Below are 22,769 nucleotides of genomic sequence, written 5' to 3'. Positions count from 1 at the left end.
TAAGGCGGGCAGATCACTTGAGGTCATGAGTTCAAGACCAGCCTGACCAACATGGTGAAACCCCATCTCTACTAAAAATACAAAAAGAAATTAGCCGGGCATGGTGGCACACACCTTTAATCCCAGCTACTCTAGAGGCTGAGGCGGAAGGATCGCTTGAACCTGGGAGGTGAAGGTTGCAGTGAGCTGTTATCATGCTACTGCACTCTAGTCTGGGTGAGAGACTCCATATTAAAAAAAAATACTAGCCAGGCGCAGAGGCTCCCGCCTATAATCCCAGCACTTTGGGAGGCCGAGAAGGTGCATCATGAGGTCAGGAGTTTGAGACCAGTCTGGCCAACATAGTGAAGCCCTGTCTGTACTAAAAATACAAAAATTTGCTGGGCATGGTGGCGGGTGCCTGTAATCCCAGCTACTCAGGAGGCTGAGGCAGGAGAATCACTTGAACCCGGGAGGCAGAGGCTGCAATGAGCGGAGATCGTGCCACTGCACTCCAGCTTTGGCAACAAGAGCAAGACTGTCTCCAAAAAAAAAAAAAAAAAAAAAAAAGGCACTGATGCCTAGGCCGTATCTCAGACCACTTAAATCAGATTTCTGAACCAGGGCCAAGGCTTATGGTATTTAAAAAGCTCCTCACATGACACAAACGGCCAGGATTGAAAATCACTGCCCTAGAGGGACAGTTCAACCCAAGTGGACTGCAGATACTGGGAGTTGACTTTGGAATTCCAAGTCTTTGGTGCTCCGAGTTGCCCACAAGTTTGCAGGCCTATGTGCTGACCCTGAAGGGGAAGAGGGTTGGCAGGGCATTTGCAGCCGCTTATGGAAGAAATAAAGAGGAAGGCAGGGTGGTATGAATAATAACTATGAGATAGGGGCGAAAAAGCCTTGAGGGCCCAGCCCATGGACTTCTACAAGGGGACCGGGCAGGGCCACCTAAGGCTGTCTGCTGCTTACACACCCTCTTCTTTCTGACCACCCAGAGGCAGGATGGGAGGATAGAGAACCTGGGGGCTTTGCTGAGTGAGAGTTTCTTCTTGCAGAGCTGGTTACCAGGGCAACAGAGAGAGCACTAGGGTCTAACTGAAGGACTGGGGAAGCAAGAGGCAAGGGTAAAGGGGAAGCATCCAACACTCAAACCTCCTGCCAGTAACCCACCCCAAGGCTGGTTGGCATTTTTTGCATGACCCCGGGAGATCAGGCCTACAGTCACTCATCACACTGTGGGGAAGAGAAGCAAACTGATACGATTTAAAGAGGAGTTCGGGGCCCAGAGCGGTGGGTCACGCCTATAATCCCAGCACTTTGGGAGGCTGAGCTGAGCCAATCACCTGAGGCCAGGAATGAGACCAACCTGGCCAACATGGTGAAACCCCATCTCTACTAAAAATACAGAAAAAAAGTAGCCAGGCGTGGTGGCGGGTGCCTGTAATCCCAGCTACTTGGGAGGCTGAGACAAAACAATCACTTGAACCCGGGAGGCGGAGGCTGCAGTGAGCCAAGATCGTGACACTGCACTCCAGCCTGGGTGACAGAGCGAGACTCAGTATAAAAAAAAAAAAAAGGAATTAGGAATGTGGGTCAGGAAAGTCACAGTACTCTGGCTGTGGCACCAGCACCAAGGGATGGGGAAGTCCCATCTGTCTTTATAAGATGTACAATAGTTGGGCACAGCAGCTCAAGCCTGTAATCCCAGCACTTTGGGAAGCCCAGACAGGAGGATCACTTGAGCCCAGGAATTCAATGACCCTGTCTCTACAAAAATTAAAAAAAAAAAAAAAAAAATTAGCTAGGTGTGGTGGTACATGCTTGTGGTTCCAGCTACTTGAGAGGCTGAGGTGGATGGATTGCTTGAGCCCAGATGGTCAAAGCTGCAGTGAGCCATGATTGTGCCATTGCACTCCAGTCTGAGCAATAGAGCAAGACCAAAAAAAAAAAAAAAAGATGCAGTATGACATCCATGCCTCCAGTGTATGGATTTGTGAAACCCAACAAATGCTGCCAAGCTCCATATGAAAATTGCTCTCCCATACCAGGGATAGCCTCTGTAGTAAACTTCCATCCCACCCAGAGGAAAAAGTCACTTCAAAGGTAGGAACTGCCCTCTAAGCATCAAAGGCCAAGTGGACTAGGTAAACTGAAACATGACCCACAGTTGATTTGTTTTTTGAAAACTTGTGTCCAGGCAGGTCATATTATCTGTTAATTTCACTTTGAGATTAGTGTTGCAAAACATTTGTTATTAAGAAAGGAACACTGGCCGGGCGCGGTGGCTCACGCCTGTAATCCCAGCACTTTGGGAGGCCGAGGCGGGCGGATCACAAGGTCAGGAGATCCAGACCACGGTGAAACCCCGTCTCTACTAAAAATACAAAAAATTAGCCGGGCGCGGTGGCGGGCGCCTGTAGTCCCAGCTACTCAGGAGGCTGAGGCAGGAGAATGGCGTAAACCCAGGAGGCGGAGCTTGCAGTGAGCCGAGATCGCGCCACTGCACTCCAGCCTGGGCGACAGAGCGAGACTCCGTCTCAAAAAACAAAACAAAAAAAAAAAACAAGAAAGGAACATTGGGGCTGGGTGTTGTGGCTTGCACATGTAATCCCAGCACTCTAGGAGGCTAAGGCAGGAGGATCACTTGAACCTAGGCGTTCTAGACCAGCCTGGGTAACACATTGAGACCTCAACTCTACTAAAAACAAAAAAAAAAAATTAGCTGGGCATGGTGGTGTGGGCCTGTAGTCACAGCTGTTTGGGAAGCTGTGGCAGGAGGACTGCTTGAACGTAGGAGCTCCAGGTTGCAGCTACCTATGATCGTGCCACTGTATTCCAGCCTGGGTGACAGAGCAAGACTGTCTCAGGAAAAAAAAAAAAAAAAAAAAAGTGACACTGGATCTGGTAGGGTGGAGAGTCACTGGCAAGGACATTAAGAACACAGACTCAAACTTGGCCTTGGGAGGCCAAGGCAGGTGGATCACCTGAGGTCAGGAGTTCAAGACCAGCCTGGCCAACATGGTGAAACCCCATTTCTACTAAAAATATAATTTTTTTTTGGTACAAAAAATACAAAAATTTCTACTAAAAATACAAAAAAAAAAAAATTTCCCTTCCCCTTACCTGACCTGATCGTCTCCCTAAGACTGTGGTCCTTAATACTTGAGTGTCGGCATCTTTACTTTTCAAGAAAGCTATACCAATACTTCCCCCAGCCCAGGACTTGGTATAGTTATACTGACATCTGATGGCATATTACCTTGGGAAACTTACTTGCCAAACACAAAGGAAGCCATAAAGAATACTAGATGCTCATGTGAATAAGCAGCATCTCTCTGCTTCTCTGTCCCTGACACTTCCAATCTAAGGGATGGCATGATATCCTGGTAATCTATGTGGTTAAAAAAGATAACTGATGGGGAGTGCAGACACATTTATGGCCTCAAAGGGGCTCCTCATCTCTCTGGGCTTCTGTTTCACAAGTCTGGGCTGACCTGAGTTGTGACCGTGACCCTGTGGGGGAATTAGGGAGTCCTCTTCCCTCCCTCCCAAATCAAGACTCATGCAAAACATTGGCAAGAGAGCCAAGTTTACAGTCTAAATTTTATTATCTCCAAGTCACAATGCTGATCACAAATGGGCACCCTTTAAAACAGTAACAAAAAACACCACCACACATGGAAAAATCCTTGCAACTAAACACAGTGGACCAACAGAGACAACTCTCACAGTGTCTTAAGGTCTGGGAATCTGGGCATGCTGCCCACAGGCTTGAGGAGACATCTTCAGGTTTAAGGCAAAGGGAACAGCCTACAAAAGGCACAACCACCAGCTACCCCTGGAAGAATCTCTTAGTTATTTCCTCCTTGGGGGTTACAGATTAAATGCCCCTTCCCCCTCTCCACGCCACACCTGTGACTCGAGTGGTTAGGCCAGCTGCTAGAGGGAAGGAATAAAAACAGACAGTGACATTACCGGGGAGAGACACAGCCACCATCTTCGCCCTCAGGTTCTGTAGAAGGACAGGGACAGTGGCCAAGTTACCCCTGGCGGACAGAAGTACTGCAGTAATAGGAATCTCTTCCGCAGAGGCAGCAGAGAAGTGGTTTAGTGCCATGGATAGCAAGGAAAGATAGGAGCCCTTGCCCAGAAGGTGACTGGCTTCCTTAGGCCTTAAGCCCAGGTGTAGTATCTTCTGTTTGCAAGGACAAAAGTAGAATTCGGGGAAAATAAGGTAGTAACATCTAAAACACTTGTAGCAGAGAAGACGTGGAGAAGAGCAATTGCAAAGGATGGGGTAGACTGCTTGCTGGATGATATTTGCCTTTAAAGAGATGCATTGGTCCACAGCAACTGGAAAGGGAGTGTAGCAAGAAGAATGGAAAGAAGAGAAGCAAGGCCCTCTAATTCCACTTACCTCAAAAGACTGCGCCCCGAGGACTATGTGAATACACACCCCTAAGGGCAAAGGCTCTCACTCCACCATCCCTTTCTCACAAAAGCATCTGGTTTGCCATCTCTCCCCACAGTAGGGTATTTGCCCTCAGCAGAGAACAGAAGTCCACCATAGTACAGGTACTGATGGATGCTCAGACTCCTAAAAACCTAAGTCAAAGAGAAGGACTCCTACCCACCTATTCTGAGCTTTTCTGCACAATAGGACCCTCTGTGCAGACAGCCATGCTTCCACAGGGTTAGAGTTAAGGGAATACAAGTATACAAGAGGATAACAAACGCCAACTAAAAGTGAAAGGCCAGGTCTTTTTAGCCTTGGTGAGGAAGGCTAGCTGATACATTCTCCATTATCTGGGATGCAGGGAAGAGTCAAAAGGGAATCCAGAGGGGCCAGCAAACCAGAAGAATGGACTTGTTTCATTTAAAGGCAGGGAGAGCAAGAAACAGAGACAAAGAGAAAAAACCAAAATAATATTAAGGATAAGAAGCCAGGCTTTAAAAATGAACATCTTAGAAAACAAAACAAACAGGAAGGAGCTTCCTTGAGAACAGAAGACACTTCAATTTCCCAGAAGAAAGTGAACAGCAGAAGACATGGGCTTCTGGATCTAGACTCAGAAGCTTGGGGCTGTCTGGCTCTGCTCCCCCGAACACAGCCAACTCAAGTGAAGAGTGAAGATGGGACGAGGTCCACTTGTTTCTCCCTCTCTCCAGAGCCTGTCCTTAGAGGAAGGCAGGGGTCCTCCTCTTTCAGCTGTTTGCTGGTAGAAGCCATAACCTATATCTTTGAAGCCCTTCTGGTAGTAGATAGCCAGCTGTATTTCTCTTCTCCCCTGAGTTCTCACCTCTGCCGTTCTGACAGGGGTTGGAAAAAGGGAAGAACCACCAAAGTGTTAGTGGGCCGTCTGGGCATTTACAAGCTGTTTACAAAAAGCCACATTTCTAGATAATGTGTATTAAGTAATGTCCTTAAACAAAATAAAAGCAACAAAACCCCCAGTCTTTCTCCTCTATGATCTTTAGAACTGGTTTTTTCTGCTATAACATCTCAAATTTAGATTTCCCTTTTCCTTTACTGCCTTCCTGTATTTTTTCCTTGTAGCTTCTAAATTGAAAATTGTCATGTAACAGTCGTTTCTACTTCAACCCTGCCCCATACACTTGCCACACAAACAAACTGGCAAATTTCAGGACTCCTTTAAGCCTCCTGAGATATCCCATGATTATTATAATTTAAAGCATTAATTAGAAGCCAGGCGGGGTGGCTCACGCCTGTAAGTCCAGCACTTTGGGAGGCCAAGGCAGGAAGATCACCTGAGGTTAGGAGTTCAAGATCAGCCTGGCCAATATGGTGAAACCCCATTTCTACTAAAAATACAAAAACTAGTCAGGTGTGGTCGTGCATGCCTATAATCCTAGCTACTCAGGAGGCTGAGGCAAGAGCAATGCTTGAACTCAGGAGATGGAGGTTGCAGTGAGCTGAGATTGTGCCACTGCACTCCAGCCTGGGTAACGGACTGAGACTCCATCTCAAAAAAAAAAAAAAAAAAGCATTAATTAGTGATTTTTGTTTGTTAAGCAAGTGTAAGCATTAGTTTTAAGAATATTCACAGTAAGTTGTGCACTTACTTTTATATGATGTTAAGATTTAAAATATTCAGAAACTCATATTAACTGGAACCCCTGCTTACAACCTGAAATAATAAAGTTGGAATTTGTTATCAGGTCATACCAAAGACTGTTTTCCAGAGAAACACACCCAGAAAAATGAGGGAAATCCTCTGGGGAGAAGGAAAGCCCACTGACGGAGCATGTGCACTAAGTATGGGAAGGAGCTCTCATACCTCAGGTGGAGGGGGCTTGATGGTGACTGGCTGGGGAGTCCTCCGTGGTGGGGAGGGCTTTGGTTGCACCTGCTGCTGGGCGGGGTTATAGTAGGTCACTCCTCCATATACCTGTGATGGGGCCTGGACCCCACAAGCCAGGAGAAGAAAAAGTTAGGAATGAATTCATCCAACCTATGATGAACAGGAAATATTATTCATCCACAAGAGTACTGGGGAATTTATAATTTTAAAAATATCTGATCTGCCCACCCTTCAAAATAAAGTGACTATTCATTTTTGCCTTAATTCGTCATTATTTTGCTCTGGTTTTTATTTCTTCAAAGTACTGCCCAGCTTTCTCTAATTCTTAACATCAGCTGACAATTGGAAAAGGCTGAGTTCAGTAGCGACACTACAGATACTTGATTATGTCAATGTGGTGGAAGTTAAGCAGGACAGAGGTGGGGTGATAAGGAGTAGAATACAGCTTCTTTATGCAAGAGTGAAAAGCAGGTATTGCCACCTATGAAGTACCACAACACAGGAAAGAAACACCATTAAAGAAACTGAACGCTGGGTGCGGTGGCTCATGCCTGTAATCCCAGCACTTTCGGAGGCTGAGGCAGGTGGATCGGTTGAGGTCAGGAGTTTGAGACCAGCTTGGCCAACATGGTGAAACCCCGTCTCTACTAGAAACACAAAAATTAGCGGGGCGTGGTGGCAGGCGCTGTAATCCCAGCTACTCGGGAGGCTGAGGCAGGAGAATTGCTTGAACCCAAGAGGTGGAGGTTGCAGTAAACTGAGATCATGCCACTGCACTACAGGCCTGGGCGACAGAGAAAAAAACTGAAAAGAATAAAGATGATGGGCATTACATAAGCCGCATTTCCAGCTCCTGACCACTAAGAGGCGTCTTAGCGTCACATACAAATCAGTGGCACTGAAATGTTCTCTCAAATTCCTTTAGCATTCTCCCCATACCACACTCCTGTCTGAATTAAAGAATATGTATCTAGAAAAACATGATCATTAGCCATCTCACCTGTGTATTAGGATACAGATGAGGCGGCGGTGGGGGAGGCAGTGCCCCTGGAGCATAAGGGTAACTGGGATTACCAAAGTTCATGACGCCTGGAGCAGAAAAGTAAGTAGGAGCAAGCAACTGCTGAGGTGGTGGCTGTCCTGGAGACATGGACACTGGTGGGGGATAGAGGCCTGGATTGGGCAGAGGAGCTGGTGTCTGGTGGGGATGTAAACCTGGATAAGGAGAAGAAAAAAACTGAAAAATAAAGTAACATCATTTTCATAGGATGGCCTGGCTGGACTGCTCAGTATAATCAGGCTCAGGATGGAAGTCCTCAGGATGGATACAAGAGGAATTTGTTGCCAACGCAGCCAGGATGGCCAGACTCCCAGGCTAGCAGCACAGAACTCAGGAGGATAGGGTTTGTGGTGCTCCCAACATATATCCTCAGGTACTGGAAGCATACAAGCAGAGACACTAAACTTACCTGGGTGGGGAAGGTGCATTTCTGGCTGCACAAGCATGCCCTGTGGAGGCAGCGGGGCAGGGCTGTCACCATGGGTATAGATTGGTCCCTGGAACTGCACTGTAAGATATCACATTGGGACTCTCATAAACCCTTACTCTTCACATCACATGGACAAGTCTCCTTGTTCCCCAAGCCCTTTAAAAGATGCTCTCAATATTCCATGCGAAGAAAACAGCAACCAGACAATGTTTGATAACCACTATGAGAGGTCAGAAGAGAAATTCAGGAGCCAGGAGCCTAGTGTCTTACTTCACTTCACACTGCCAAGAAAAGTACCCCAACAATAAGAAAAAACTCACGTGGATCATAGTAATGTCCCTCCATGATACTGATATGCACTGGAGGGGCGGGGGGCTCTGGCACAGGTCTTTGCCGCTGGGATGAATAGCGTTTGGCTCGACCACCCTGGACGCCCTGAGACAAAGAAAGAGGCCTAAACAATAAGAATTCTAGAGAGCTCTCATGTCAAGTTCTACCTTCCTTTAGGTGTTGAAAAACAACTTGGTATATGGCAGGTGTTTAATGGGTATTTGCAAAGTGAGCTGAAAAGTAATGAAAGATAACAAGATTTGAACCTAGGGCCAGGCGTGGTGGCTCACGCCTGTAATCCCAGCACTTTGGGAGGCTGAGTCAGGCAGATAATGAGGTCAGGAGATCAAGACCATCCTGGCTAACATGGTGAAACCCCGTCTCTACTAAAAATACAAAGAAATTAGCCGGGCGTGGTGGCGGGTGCCTGTAGTACCAGTTACTCAGGAGGCTGAGGCAGGGGAACGGTGAGAACCTGGGAGGCGGAGCTTGCAGTGAGCCGAGATCACGCCACTGCACTCCAGCCTGGGCCACAGAGCAAGACTCTGTCTCAAAAAAAAAAAAAAAAAAGATTTGAACCTAAACCTTCTACCTTACATTTCTGAAATCCAAATTAAAATAAACATGGATAATCAATGGAAAAACTGACTTTATCTTAGCCAGGTGTGGTAGATCACGAGGTCAGGAGTTCCAGACCAGCCTCAACATGGTGAAACCCCGTCTCTACTAAAAATACAAAAATTGGCCGGGCGCGGTGGCTCAAGCCTGTAATCCCAGCACTTTGGGAGGCCGAGGCGGGCGGATCACAAGGTCAGGAGATCGAGACCACAGTGAAACCCCGTCTCTACTAAAAATACAAAAAATTAGCCGGGCGCGGTGGCGGGCGCCTGTAGTCCCAGCTACTCAGGAGGCTGAGGCAGGAGAATGGCGTGAACCCGGGAGGCGGAGCTTGCAGTGAGCCGAGATCGCGCCACTGCACTCCAGCCTGGGCAACAGCGTGAGACTCCGTCTCAAAAAAAAAAAAAAAAAAAAAAAAAAAAAATTATCTGGGCATGATGGCATGTTCCTGTAATGCCAGCTACTTGGGAGGCTGAGGCAGGAGAATTGCTTGAACTCGGACCCGGGAGGCAGAGCTTGCAGTGAGCTGCGATCCCATCACCGCACTCTAGCCTAGGCAACGAGGTAAGACTCCATCTCCAAAAAAAAAAAAAAAAAAAAAAAGGCCGGGCGCGGTGGCTCAAGCCTGTAATCCCAGGACTTTGGGAGGCCAAGACGGGCGGATCACGAGGTCATGAGATCGAGACCATCCTGGCTAACCCGGTGAAACCCCGTCTCTACTAAAAAATACAAAAAACTAGCCGGGCGAGGTGGCGGGCGCCTATAGTCCCAGCTACTCGGGAGGCTGAGGCAGGAGAATGGCGTAAACCCGGGAGGCGGGAGCTTGCAGTGAGCTGAGATCCAGCCACTGCACTCCAGCCTGGGCGACAGAGCGAGACTCCATCTCAAAAGAAAAAAACAAAAACAAAAACAAACAAACAAAAAAAAACCTTATCTTGGTTTTAACAATGAACAAGCTGTGTAACAGGCAGCTCCCTCCCCCATCTACCCTTTTCCCCTTCTGTACCATTTCTTCCATCCGGTTAAACTGAGGTGGAGGTCCTGCTCCCATGTGAATATGGTTGGGCATACCTGTAATACACCAAAAAAGTTACTTCTGCAGATCAGACATATGTGAGTGGGACTCAAAGATACTATCAAGAAACAGGTTTAAGTGTCAACATGAGGAATGCCTTTTTTCTTTTAATTAATAAAATTCTCTATAAACTATCTCTGCTTTCTGTCTACACCAGCATTTAGAAATTTGTCCCCACTGTCTGCCATCTTAATATAGCAATAAAGCCCTTGAACATAAAAAATAAAATGACTTCAATAAAGAAAATCAAGTTCAAATTTTTCCTATCAAATTGTTCCCTGCATAGAATCATTGGGAGATTATAATTAGTACATTACATTATCCGACCTACTGAAAAATCTCAGCCCAAGAGTTTCTGAGCAACGGCCGGACAAGGGAGGGATGCTTTGTAAATCTACTTGATTACATCCCATTCACAGGGATCTAGGTTGGAAGTTTGAGAGGAGATTCTCCTCTGGCTAAAATGACTCAAGACAAAAAGGAATGTTCTAGAGATTGTCCTCCAATAGTAAGAAGGGTGCTATAACTCCAAATGAGGAGTTCCAATATTTAAGTTAGATTTCAGACTAAGGAAAGATCCTTCGATCTATCTGGGTGGAGAAAGACAAACCCGAACAGGCAAAATGGGTAATATGTAGGTCTTACTCTCTAAAACTATGTTGCCCAGTATGATATCCACTAGCCAAACATGGACACTTAGGTTTCAATTAATTAAAAGTTCAATTCCAGCTGGGTGCAGTGGCTCATGCTTATAATCCCAGCACTCTGGGATGGCAGAGGTAGGAGAACTGCTTGAGCCCAGGGGTTCAAGACCAGCCTGGAAAACACAATGAGAAACAACCCCGTCTTTCCAAAAAATAAAAAAATCAGCCAGGTGTAATGATGTGTGCTCATGATCCTAGCTACTGAGAAGGCTGAGATGGGAGGATTGCTTGAGCCCTGGAGGCGGAGGTTGCAGTGAGCCAAGGTTACGCTACTGCACTCCAGACTCCAGCCTGGGTGACAAAGTGGGACCTCATCTAAAAAAAACAAACAAAAAAAACTGTATCTATATAAACAATAACAACAACAACAAAAACATAAAAGTACAATCATTACAGAAAGTTCTATTGGGCAATCTGTCTCTAGAAGATTAAGGAAATAAGGGAAGCTTGCCTTTCAAAGATATTAGAGAAGATCTTGATCAAAATTCAACTGAATAAATTTTTGCCTTCAAACATTTAAACATTAGCTCAAATAATAACGTTGTTGTCTTCTACTTTTTGTGGAAAAGGATCCTGTACTCAGGAGGCTCAATGATGACTGGGCAGGTGCAGTGTCTTCCACCTGTAATCCCAGTGCTTTAGGAGGATCACCTGAGCCCAGGAGTTCAAGATCAGCCTGGGCAACAGAGCGAGACCCCGTCACTACAAAAAAAATTTTTAAAAATTAGCTGGGGCCAGGTGCAGTGGCTCACGCCTGTAATCCCAGCACTTTGGGAGGCCGAGATGGGTGGATCACTTAAGGTCAGGAGTTTGAGACCAGCCTGGCCAACATAATGAAACTCCATCTCTACGAAAAATACAAAAATTAGCCAGGTGTGGTGGTGTGAGCCTGTAATCCCAGTTACTCAAGAAGCTGAGGCAGGAGAATTGTTTGAGCCCCAGAGGCAGAGGTTGTAGTGAGCTGAGATCGTACCATTGCACTCCAGTCTGGGCATCAGAGCAAGACTCTGTCATTAAAAAAAAAATAAAATAAAAAATAAAAATAAATAAATAAAAAGGGCCAGGCAGGGTGGCTGTGGCTCACCCCTGTAATCCCAGCACTTTGGGAAGCCAAGGTGGGTGGATCACGAGGTCAAGAGATCGAGACCATCCTGGCCAACATGGTGAAACCCTGTCTCTACTAAAAATACAAAAATTAGCCCAGCGTGGTGGTGCACGCCTGTACTCCCAGCTACTCGGGGGGCTGAGGCAGGAGAATCACTTGAACCCAGAAGTGGAGGTTACAGTGAGCCGAGATCGTGCCACTGCATCTAGCTTGGGCGACAGAGCGAGACTCCATCTCAAAACAAACAACAAAAATACAGAAACAAATAAATCTCAAAACAAATAAATAAATAAAAATACAAAAAAAGGCCCAGCACGGTGGCTCACGCCTGTAATCCCAGCACTTTCGGAGGCTGAGGCGGGCGGATCACAAGGTCAAGAGATCGAGACCATCCTGGCTAACACGGTGAAGCTGGGAGGCAAAGGTTGCAGTGAGCCAAAATTGCGCCACTGAATTTAGCTTGCGCGAAAGAGTGAAACTCCGTCTCAAAAAAAAAAAAAAAAAGAGAAAAAGTAGACATTTGTCAGACACATTCCCGAGACAGAAGTCCCATGCCCCAAACCTGATGATGCAAACGGGAAAAAGCTAGCCACCAGTTCTATGACACCTACCTCGAAGTTCCCGTGGTTGCAGGAAAGAAGGCTGCCCCGGACTCCAATTCTGTTCAGCTATATTTAGTTGTGCCACATCTTGCTCAAGTCCACCTGTAGTAGAATCCACTGGAGCGTCCCAGTTCCCAGTCTTAGTAGGTGGAGTTGGGGTGGTTTCTGGGACTGGAGGTGCTGGGATCAGTCCTTCAGGAGGAGGGGGCACCTCCTCTGCAAGCTTGACTGCATCTCCAACTTTGGTTCGGGTTCTTCTTGCCCGGGAATAGGATTTCTTCTCAATGGGCCTGTCAGGGGCTGGTGGTGCAGTATCAGGAGCAGCAGCTGGTGTCTCTGAGGTTGCCTCTTCCTTCTCAGGACTGCCAAGCACTGGAACATCTGCTGCTTCTGGAGATGGATCCCTCACAGGAGTCTGCTCTAGGCGCCGTGACCGGTAACTAGTCTCATGCTTAACAGTCTCGCCAGACCGGCCACCATGCTGCCCCCCAGCTTCCATAGGCCTAAAACCAGCACGACCTTCCTTGAAGCCCCCAGATCGAGAATAATTCCTGGGTGCAGACATGCGGCCAGTACCTGCAGCATTTCTGTTAATAAATGTCCTTGGTGGTAGGGTACCCCCAAGACCCTGGTGGCGATGAGACTTGTTTAGCCGCTCACCATTCCAATTTGGATCTCTTTGTGGAGGACTCCCATATCTACAAAAAATGGAATGAAGAAACTGTTAAGAAATTAACAAAAGGAGGCTGGGCACGGTGGCTCAGCCCTGTAATCCCAGCACTTTGGGAGATCAAGAAAGACGGGCAGATCACTTGAGGCCAGGAGTTTGAGACCAGCCTGGCTAATACAGTGAAACCCCATTTCTACTAAAAATACAAAATTAGCTGATCGTGATGGTACATGCCTGTAATCCCAGCTACTGAGGAGGCTGAAGCAGGAGAATCACTCGAACCCGGGAGGTGGAGGTTTGCAGTGAACCGAGAACATGCCACTGCACTCTTTATTTTGTCTCAAAATAAAGAAAGAAAGAAAGAAGGAAGGAGAGAAGAGGAAGAAAGAGAGAGAGAAAGAGAGAGACAGAAAGAAAGAAAGAAAGACAGAGAGAGAAAGAAAAGCAAAGCAAGAGAGTTCTTTCTAAAATATATCTATAGTCTATGGTCTATTTTTTTTTTTTTTTCCTTTTTTTTTGGAGACAGGGTCTCACTATGTTCTCCAGGCTAGTCCTGAACTCCTGGCCTCAAGCAATCCTCCTGCCTCAGCCTCCCAAAGTGCTGGGATTCCAGGTGTAAGCCACTGTAAGCCACCATGCCTAGCCCAGTCTATGTTCTAAAATGCCTCACCGGGGTTTCCGGATTCTTCGGGGTTTGATGTCATCAGGATTGTGAGCTGAGCGAATGTCATAACCATAAAGAGCAATGAGCTCCTGTCGGGACTTTGGGGCCTGCTCATCTTCCCGGAACTTGTCATGCTCCCAGCGACCCTCATCCTTCCAAAGCTTTCGCTGACGCCCCTTGGGTCTGGATAAAATGAAGGAAAAGTGTCTTGGGTCAGCAGAATTCTCCAAGTAGAGATGTTCATGAACAAAACGGGTCAGGCAGGGGGACAATAGGAACTTCACGTAGTCTCATCATCCCAAAGAGATTATAAAAAACAGGCCTCCCCTAAGCAAGTGTGAATCACAGAACCTCAGAGCCTGCTGGGCTCAAATACAACAGACATAGAAATGAGAAAAGGACTTCATTTCATGCCATTCAGTACCTTTGAAAAACATCTCCTTTCTCCTAAAAAGCAGCCTATGCAAGTACTTCACTTCTCAGAGGCCTTACGCCTCAGATTAAGAAAAGAAAAAGTAGAATAATTAAGAGAAGATGAGTTCTGGAAACAGACTGCCCTAGGTCTGCATCTTAGCTGCCTCACCAAGAATTACCAAATATTCTAAGCCCACTTTCCTCATTTGTACAAGAAGAATAATCATAATACTTACCTTAAAATGCTTGTAATAAATGAAATACAGGCAAAGCATTTAGCAAAGTACCTGACCTACATGTCTAAAATACATGTTAGACAGCGGCAGCAGCAAGTGGCTTTTACCTGACTTCCTCCTCCTGAGTTTGCCCTCGAAGATCATGCTCAAAGAAGAGCCCTTTCCGGGGTATGTATGCTGGATTCTTCCGATCTTCATCATCATCCAAATGCTTAGGGCCCTTTTTACCCACTTTGTTCTCCACAGGTTCTGTGCTCTCCTAGAGGACAGATAAAGGGATCCTTACTCTTCCAGACTCAATAATCCCTATTCCAGCCTCTAAAATGGAGGACTGTGGAATGTACAGACCTGTCCGTCCCCACTTTGCCTCTCTCCAGTCACAGTGCCTTTGGTGTCAGGCTTTTCTTCTCCCTTCTCTTCTTTTGTTGAAGAATTAACAGCATCATTAGCTTCTGATTTCAGCTCCACTTTGGAGTTTTCCTCTTCACTGTATTCTCCTTCTTCACCCTGAAAAAAGTTTCCCTGTCAGTGATGCAAATAAGATCTGAACAGCATTTTAATTCCCACCTCGCCCCCCTCCCAGGATGGAGTCTCTGTCACTCAGGCTGGAATGCAGTGGTGCAATCTCGGCTCACTGCAACCTCTGCCTCCCAGGGTCAAGCAATTCTCCTGCCTCAGCCTCCAAAGTAGCTGGGATTACAGGCACCCACCACCACGCCTGGCTAATTTTTGTATGTTTAGTGGAGACCGGGTTTCACCATGTTGGCCAGGCTGGTCTCAAACTCCTGACTTCACGATCCGCCTGCCTTGGCCTCCTAAAGTGCTGGGTTTACAGGAGTGAGCCACCATGCCCGGCTGCATTTCAATTTTCTGCTCTTTAGGAATACATTTATTGATTAAATTTTTAGTACAACACAGAACTGAAAAGCAAACAAATCAATATTCTTACCCATATTTCCAGAAGATAAAGATCCTATTTTGGCTGGGCACGGTGGCTGATGCCTGTAATCCCAACACTTTGGGAGGCCGAGGCAGGCAGATCACCTGAGATCAGGAGTGCGAGACCAACCTGGTCAGCATGGCAAAACCCCACCTCTACTAGAAATACAAAAATAAGCCACACATGGTGGCAGGCACCTGTAATCCCAGCTAACTGGGAGGCTAAAGCAGGAAAATCATTTGAACCAGGGAGGCAGAGGTTGCAGTGAGCAGAGACTGCACCACTGCACTTCAGCCTGGGCAACAGAGTAAGGCTCTGTTGCAAAAAATAATAATAATAAAAAAAACGCTATTTTTAAAAATCACATTAAAAAAATACACACATACACACATATATATCCACATAGGTTTTCCTGGAACACATGCAAGAATTATTAAAAGTGGCAGGCTGGGTGCAGTGGCTTACACCTATAATCCCAGCACTTTGGGAGGCTGAGGCGGGAGGATCACTTGAGGTCAGGAGTTCGTGGCCAGCCTGGTCAACATGGCAAAACCCTGTCTCTACTAAAAATACAAAAATTAGCCGGGAGGCAGGAGGCTGCAGTGAGCCAAGATTGTGCCACTGCATTCCAGCCTGGGTGACAAGAGCAAAACACCGTCTCAAAAAAACAAAACAGGCCGGGCATGGTGGCTCACACCTGTAACCCCAGCACTTTGGGAGGCCGAGGTGGGCGGATCACAAGGTCAGGAGATCGAGACCACGGTGAAACCCCATCTCTACTAAAAATACAAAAAATTAGCCGGGCGCAGAGGCGGGTGTCTGTAGTCCCAGCTACTCAGGAGGCTGAGGCAGGAGAATGGTGAGAACCCGGGAGGCGGAGCTTGCAGTGAGCTGAGACGGTGCCACTGCACTCCAGCCTGGGTGACACAGCAAGACTCTGTCTCAAAAAAAAAAAAAACAAAAAACCAGCAGCAGCCTCTAACAGGCCCAGAGGATAAGAATGGAAGGGAGACTTACTATACAATACCTAACATATAAGAGGAGCTTAATCTTTTTGATAATTTCTATCTCCATGAATTATCTTTTTTGAGACAAGGTCTTGCTCTGTTGCCCAGGAGTGCAGTGGCACAATCATGGCTTACTGCAATCTCAATCTCCTGGGCTCAAGTGATGTTCCCACCTCAGCCTCCGAAGTAGCTGCGACTACAGGCACATGCCACCACACCTGGCTGATTTTTTTTATTTTTATTTTTAGTAGAGACGAGGTCTCACTAGGTTGCCTAGGCAGTTCTTGAACTCCTGAGCTCAAGCAATCCTCCCTTGGCCTCCCAAAGTGCTGTTGATTACAGGCATGAACACTGTACCTGACCTACGAATTGTCTCTTAAATATGCACTGCGTAGTAACTACACTGTCTTAAGTTGTGAACTCTCCCATCTCAAAATGGCTTACAGCAGAAATTCCCAACCTTTTTGATTATGTGGACCCCTTTTTAAGATCTAAAAGTTTTCATGGATCCCCACGAGATATTCACTGAGAAAACATGCAATGACAAACAACTGCCAGGCTGGATGTAGTGGTTCATGCCTGTAATCCCAACACTCTGGGAGGCCGAGGCAGGTGGATTACTCGAGGTCAGGAGTTTAAGACCAGCCTGGTCGGCCGGGCGCGGTGGCTCAAGCTTGTAATCCCAGCACTTTGGGAGGCCGAGACGGGTGGATCACGAGGTCAGGAGATCGAGACCATCCTGGCGAACACCGTGAAACCCCGTCTCTACTAAAAAAATACAAAAAACTAGCCGGGCGAGGTGGCGGGCGCCTGTAGTCCCAGCTACTCGGGAGGCTGAGGCAGGAGAATGGCGTAAACCTGGGAGGCGGAGCTTGCAGTGAGCTGAGATCCGGCCACTGCACTCCAGCCCGGGCTACAGAGCGAGACTCCGCCTCAAAAAAAAAAAAAAAAAAAGACCAGCCTGGTCAACATGGTGAAACCTTGTCTCTACTAAAAATACAAAAATTAGCCAGACATGGTGGCATGAACCTGTAATCCCAGCTATTTGGGAGGCTGAGGCAAGAGTATTGCTTAAACCCAGGAGGTGGAGGTTGCAGTGAACCAAGATAGCACCACTGCATACCAGCCTGGGTGAAAGAGTGAGACCCTGTCAAAAAAAAAAATTCACCAGGAGTGGTGGCGTGCGCCTGTAGTCCCAGTAACTTGGGAGGCTGAGGTGTGAGATCATTTCAGCCCAGGAGGTAGAGGTTGCAGTGAGCCATAATTGTGCCACTGCACTCCAGCCTGAGCAACAGGGCGAGACCCTGTCTCCAAAAAAAGAAAACCAACCAACCAAACAAAAAAACCAAAACACAACAAATTGATGTGTGCCTGTAGTCCCAGCTACTCGGAAGGCTGAGGGAGGAGCATCACTTTAACCTGGGAGGCAGAGGTTGCAGCGAACCAAGATCGCCCCACTGCACTCCAGCCTGTGCAGCAGAGACGGTCTCAAAAACAAACAAAAAACAACAAACTGTTATACATTCAGTAACACTTTAAGTTTACATTTTATTAATTTACATATATTCAAAAATAGTAATACATAAGGGGGGAGATGTATATTTTAGTCTATAGATAACGAGAACTGAATGAGTAGATGTGCAAACTCTTTTTTGAGACAGGGTCTCACTCTGTCGCCCAGGCTGGAGTGCAGTGGCGTGATCTCAACTGACTATAGCCTTGACCTCCTGGGCTCAAGTAATCCTCCCACCTCAGCCCCCACAAGTAGCTGGGACTACAGATGTACACCACCATGCCCAACTAATTTTTGTATTTTTTTGTAGAGACAAGAGTTTCACCACATTACCCAGGCTGGCCTCAAACTTCTGAGCTCAAGCGAACCTCCTGCCTCAGCCTCCCAAAGTGCTAGGATTACAGGCATGAGCCACTGTGCCCAATCAGATGTGCAAACTTTTGATAATGACTCTATGATTTCCCAATGCGCTGTTATCCTCAAATTGGAAAATAGTAGCTTACATTTTTTGATGCCTATGAGTACTAGTTTTCTGCAGCAGGAAATTCCTGCAGTCAGAAACTATCCAGAATCACATAATTACAAAAATTTGACCTAAAAAACCTTAGAGGACAACTTGTACAACCATCGCATTTCAGAAACGAAAAAAATTAGTCCAAGTGCTCTCTCTCTCTTTCCTTTTTACTATCTTCTTCCCTCTTTTACCACATGAAGATTGGGTAACACTGTTCATGACAGAGAAAGTGCTGGGTCTACACACAAAGGATCATTAGGCCATTAGAAAGGGCCAGGAAATGGATGTGTGGCTAGTTCTAGGTAGGAAAAGGCAGCAGCTAAGGCTCATGACAAGGGAACTGGCTTTAGAGTAGGGTTACTCTCCTCTCCTTGTCCTCCCCAGACTTGGACCTAAGGAGGCAGAGCTATGGCTAGGGAGGCCTACGAGAACACAGAGAAATGGTTTCAAGGAAAGGTGGTGGTGTCCTCATTGATGGGTTACATCTGAAACCTGGTAGATGTATGTATACTGGTCTCTCACTCTCCTACTGGGTCTGATACTTGACCTGAACCAGACTGCCCTGTCACTCAAGACTCAGGTTGGCCCCAATAATCTGGTCAAAGAGGCTCAATGTGGGATTCCTGAATTCCTGATTGAGAAGCTCTCAAACTCTAAGTTTCTGCGCCATCTTTTCAAATAGAGCTGAGTCAGCCTGATTGGCCCAGACAAGCCAATTAATCCCTCTTCCTCGTTTTTCCCTGCTCAGCATCTGGGTATAGTTGACCCTCGAACAAGGGGTTTGAACCACTCAGGTCCACTTCTACGCAAATTTTTTTCAATAAAAGTTACAGCAAATAATGCCTGCCTCTCCTTCCACTGCCTCTGTCACCCAAGGCAGCAAGATCAACCCCTCCTCTTCTGAAGTCTACTCAACACAAAGATGATGAAGACCTTTATGATGATCCACTTCCACTGAATAATATGTTTCCTTAATAGTGAATATGATTTCTTAATAACATTTTCTTTTCTCTAGCTTACTTATTGTAAGAGTACAGTACACAATAGACATACAAAATACGTATTCACTGACTGTTTATGTTATTGGTAAGGCTTCCAGTTGACTTAGTAGTTGGGGGGAGTCAAAAATTATACTTGGAATTCTTACTGCACAGGGATATGTGTCCTTTATATTCTATTTATTATTTATTTATTTTGGAGACAGAGTCTTGCTCTGTCGCCCAGGCTGGAGTGCAATGGCACGATCTCAGCTCACTGCAACCTCCACCTCCTGGGTTCAAGCAATTTTTATGCCTCAGCCTCCTGAGTAGTGGGGACTACAGGTGTGCGCCACCACTCCTGGCCAATTTTTGTACTTTAGTAGAGACAGGGTTTCACCATGTTGCCCAGGCTGGTCTCAAAGTCCCGAGCTCAGGCAAGCCACCCACCTCGGCCTCCTGAGGTGCTGGGATTACAGACGTGAGCCACCACACCCAGACCCCCCTTTTTTTTTTTTTAACAGATGGGGTCTCGCTGTATCATTCAGGGTAGAGTGTAGTGGTGTGATCAAGGCTTGCAGCAGCCTCAAACACCTGGGCTCCAGTGATCCTTCTGCCTCAGCCTCCTGAGTAGCTGGGACTGCAGGCATGTGCCATCATGCCCAGCTAATTTTTGTCCTTTTTTTTTTTTTGTAGAGACAGGGTCTTGCTTTTTTGTCCAGGCTAGTCTCAAACTCTTGGACTCAAGTGATCCTCCTGCCTTGGCCCCCTAAAGTGCTCGGATTAGAAGCATGAGCGACTGTACCCAGACAGGACAGGCACTCTGAACTCCCATGTTGTTCAACTATTTTCGCCTTGAGTATTTTGGGTTAGGATTCCCAGAAGGGTAACCGAATAGAGGGAGACTGTTTGACTATATCCACACTATCAGAATCAAGCCTTTACCTATAGCTTTTTAACAACCAAGCACCATTGATTCTTCCCATTTCCCTTAATTACATGAAGACCCTCCTCAAGACTGGGATGGGTAGGTGGCAGTCATTCAGTTCTTTCCTTGATTCTATGTTCCCTGAAGATTTTCAAGCAGAAATTACAATAACTTGGTGCATGTGATTTTAATTCTCCACCTCCCTACACACACATACTGACTTAATTCAAATACCTTTAAATAGCATTATCACATGATTAATAAGGAAACCTTGTTTTATGCTCCACCCTCTGATCTGTGGTAGGATGTCAAATGAGGCAACTTTATTTCAAGTGAAAAACTAATTTTGTTTCCAGGGCAGAACAGATACAAATAGCATAGTGCTGAGGAGGCTCCAAATTAGTCAAAGCTTAGTCTAACTGAAGCCAAGGTGCTACCACACGGTCACACTACTTTGGCAAAGGGATGTCATCAAAACTCTTTTCCAGAGGAGACAAACTCCCCTACATCACCCACCACTTCAGTGTACTCTTTCCAATTTTTACTAGCTCTACCCTGAAGGAACTGCTTCCTTTGAAACATTCTAATACAGAAGTTTTAGCTTATTCTTCCACTTCCCACATATTTCAGACTAAGAGATGGGGTTGGTATCCTTATTCTAAATGTCTCTTCCAGACCTAACTCTTGTAGCCTCATTTTAATAAACCCTGGCTCCTCCGAGGCCACAGGCCTACCTGTCGCTGACTAGAAGACTTTAGCACTGAGGTCAGTCTTCACCTGCACATCAGCCATCCATTTCCATGGCTGTACTCCAAACCAGTTTTACCTAGAACTGCTATGCTTTATTATAAGTAAAACTGCTCCACTTTCAAAACCTTAAATATAATTAGCTGAGCATGGTGGCTCATGCCTGTAATCCTAGCTCCCTGGGAGGCTGAGGCAGGAAAATCACTTGAACCCGGGAGACAGAGGTTGCAGTGAGCCAAGAAAGTGCAACTGCACTCCAGCCTGGGTGACAGAATAAGACTCCACCTCAAAAAAAACAAAACAAACAAAACCTTACGTATAAATACCCCAGTCCTTGACCAAAATCGTCACATGCAAAAGAATGAAGTTAGACCCTTACTTTACCCCACATATAAAAACTAACTCAAAATGAATCAAATACCTAAATTTAAGAGTTGAAACTATAAAACTCTTAGAAGAAAACATAGGAGTAAATACTCATGACTCTCAATGATTCTTAGATACCTAACACCAAAAGCATCTGCAACAAAAGGAAAAACATAAAACAGGCTTCATTAAAAATAAAATCTTTGTGCTTGAAAGAACACTATAAAGAAAGTGAACAATCCAGAGAAAGGGAACACATATTTTCAAATCATATCTGATAAGGGACTTACATCTAGAATACAGAATATATAGAGAACTCTTAAATCTCAATTTAAAAAAAAAAGGGGGCCAGGCACGGTGGCTCACGCCTGTAATCCCAGCACTTTGGAAGGCCGAGGCGGGCAGATCACCTGAAGCTGGGAGTTCGAGACCAGCCTGAACAACATGGAGAAACCCTATCTCTACTAAAAATACAAAAAAAATTATCCTCATGCCTGTAATCCCAGCACTTTGGGAGGCCGAAGTGGGCAGATCACAAGGTCAGGAGATCGAGACCACGGTGAAACCCTGTCCCTACTAAAAATACAAAAAATTAGCTGGCCACAGTGGCGGGCGCCTGTAGTCCCAGCTACTCAGGAGGCTGAGGCAGGAGAATGGCATGAACCAGGAGGCGGAGCTTGCAGTGAGCGGAGATCACGCCAGATTGCGCCTGGGGGACAGAGCTAGACTCCATCTCAAAAAAAAAAAAAAAAAAAAATCCAAGCCTGGTGGCGCCTACTTGGGAGGCAGAGGTTGCGGTGAGCTGAGATCACGCCATTGCACTCCAGCCTGGGCAACAAGAGCGAAACGTGAAACTCCGTCTCAAAAAAAAAAAAACCAGGCGCAGTGGCTCACACCTGTAATCTAGCACTTTGGGAGGCCGAGGTGGGCAGATCACCTGAGGTCAGGAGTTCAAGACGAGCCTGGCCAACATGGCAAAACTTCGTCTCTACTAAAAATACAAAAATTAGCTGGGCGTGGTGGTGCACACCTGTAATCTCAGCTACTTGGGGCAAAGGTCGAGTGTGGTGGCTGACGCCTATAGTCCCAACTACTGAGGAGGCTGAGGTGGGAAGACTGCATGAGCCCGGGAGTTTGAGACCACTCTGGATAATACAGCAAGACCTTGTCTCTAAAAATATAAAAACAATAATTAAAAATAAATTTTTAAAAAAACGGCCTAGGTATCTGAATAGTCATTTCTCCCAGGAAGATACAAAAATGGCCAATAAGCACCAGAAAAAAACACTCAGCATCATTAGTCATCAGGGAAATGCAAATCAAAATGAGAGAATATCTCATACCTAATAGGATACCTAGAATCAAATCGGCTCACTCCAACCTCTACCTCCCAGGTTCAAGTGATTCTTATGCCTCAGCCTCCTGAGTAGCAGGGATTACAGGTGCGTGCCATAATGCCTGGCTAATTTTTGCATTTTTAGCAGAGATGGGGTTTCGCCATGTTGGCAAGGCTGGTCTCGAACTCCTGATCTCAAATGATCCATCTGACTCTGCCTCT

General features: G+C 46.2%; 1 protein-coding gene and 1 long non-coding RNA gene across 15 annotated transcripts in view; one reads left to right on the top strand and one right to left on the bottom strand.

Annotated features, from left to right (window-relative positions):
- Positions 1–22,769, bottom strand: part of CASC3 (CASC3 exon junction complex subunit) — a 77,289-nt gene that overhangs the window by 39,238 nt on the left and 15,282 nt on the right. For 3 of the 14 annotated variants that reach the window (XM_077968669.1, XM_077968672.1, XM_077968670.1), the window contains 11 exons: positions 14,568–14,726; positions 14,327–14,478; positions 13,576–13,752; positions 12,245–12,933; positions 9,756–9,820; positions 8,122–8,236; positions 7,781–7,879; positions 7,312–7,526; positions 6,288–6,410; positions 6,073–6,137; positions 3,578–5,972 (listed from right to left, as the gene is read on the bottom strand). In XM_077968669.1, the coding sequence (XP_077824795.1) occupies positions 6,114–6,137; positions 6,288–6,410; positions 7,312–7,526; positions 7,781–7,879; positions 8,122–8,236; positions 9,756–9,820; positions 12,245–12,933; positions 13,576–13,752; positions 14,327–14,478; positions 14,568–14,726 (1,818 nt within the window). In that variant the 3' untranslated portion in view covers positions 3,578–5,972; positions 6,073–6,113. 14 annotated transcript variants of the gene reach the window in all.
- On the top strand, positions 14,795–19,411 carry LOC144335689 (uncharacterized). Its single transcript, XR_013406748.1, has 2 exons — positions 14,795–14,834; positions 18,650–19,411. It is a non-coding gene; the product is annotated as an uncharacterized LOC144335689 (long non-coding RNA).

The sequence above is a fragment of the Macaca mulatta genome, chromosome 16 (genome assembly GCF_049350105.2).
Source record: "Macaca mulatta isolate MMU2019108-1 chromosome 16, T2T-MMU8v2.0, whole genome shotgun sequence".
Lineage (NCBI taxonomy): Eukaryota > Metazoa > Chordata > Mammalia > Primates > Cercopithecidae > Macaca > Macaca mulatta.
Note: the sequence above shows the minus strand (reverse complement) of the source record. Positions and strands in the feature narration are given on the sequence as shown.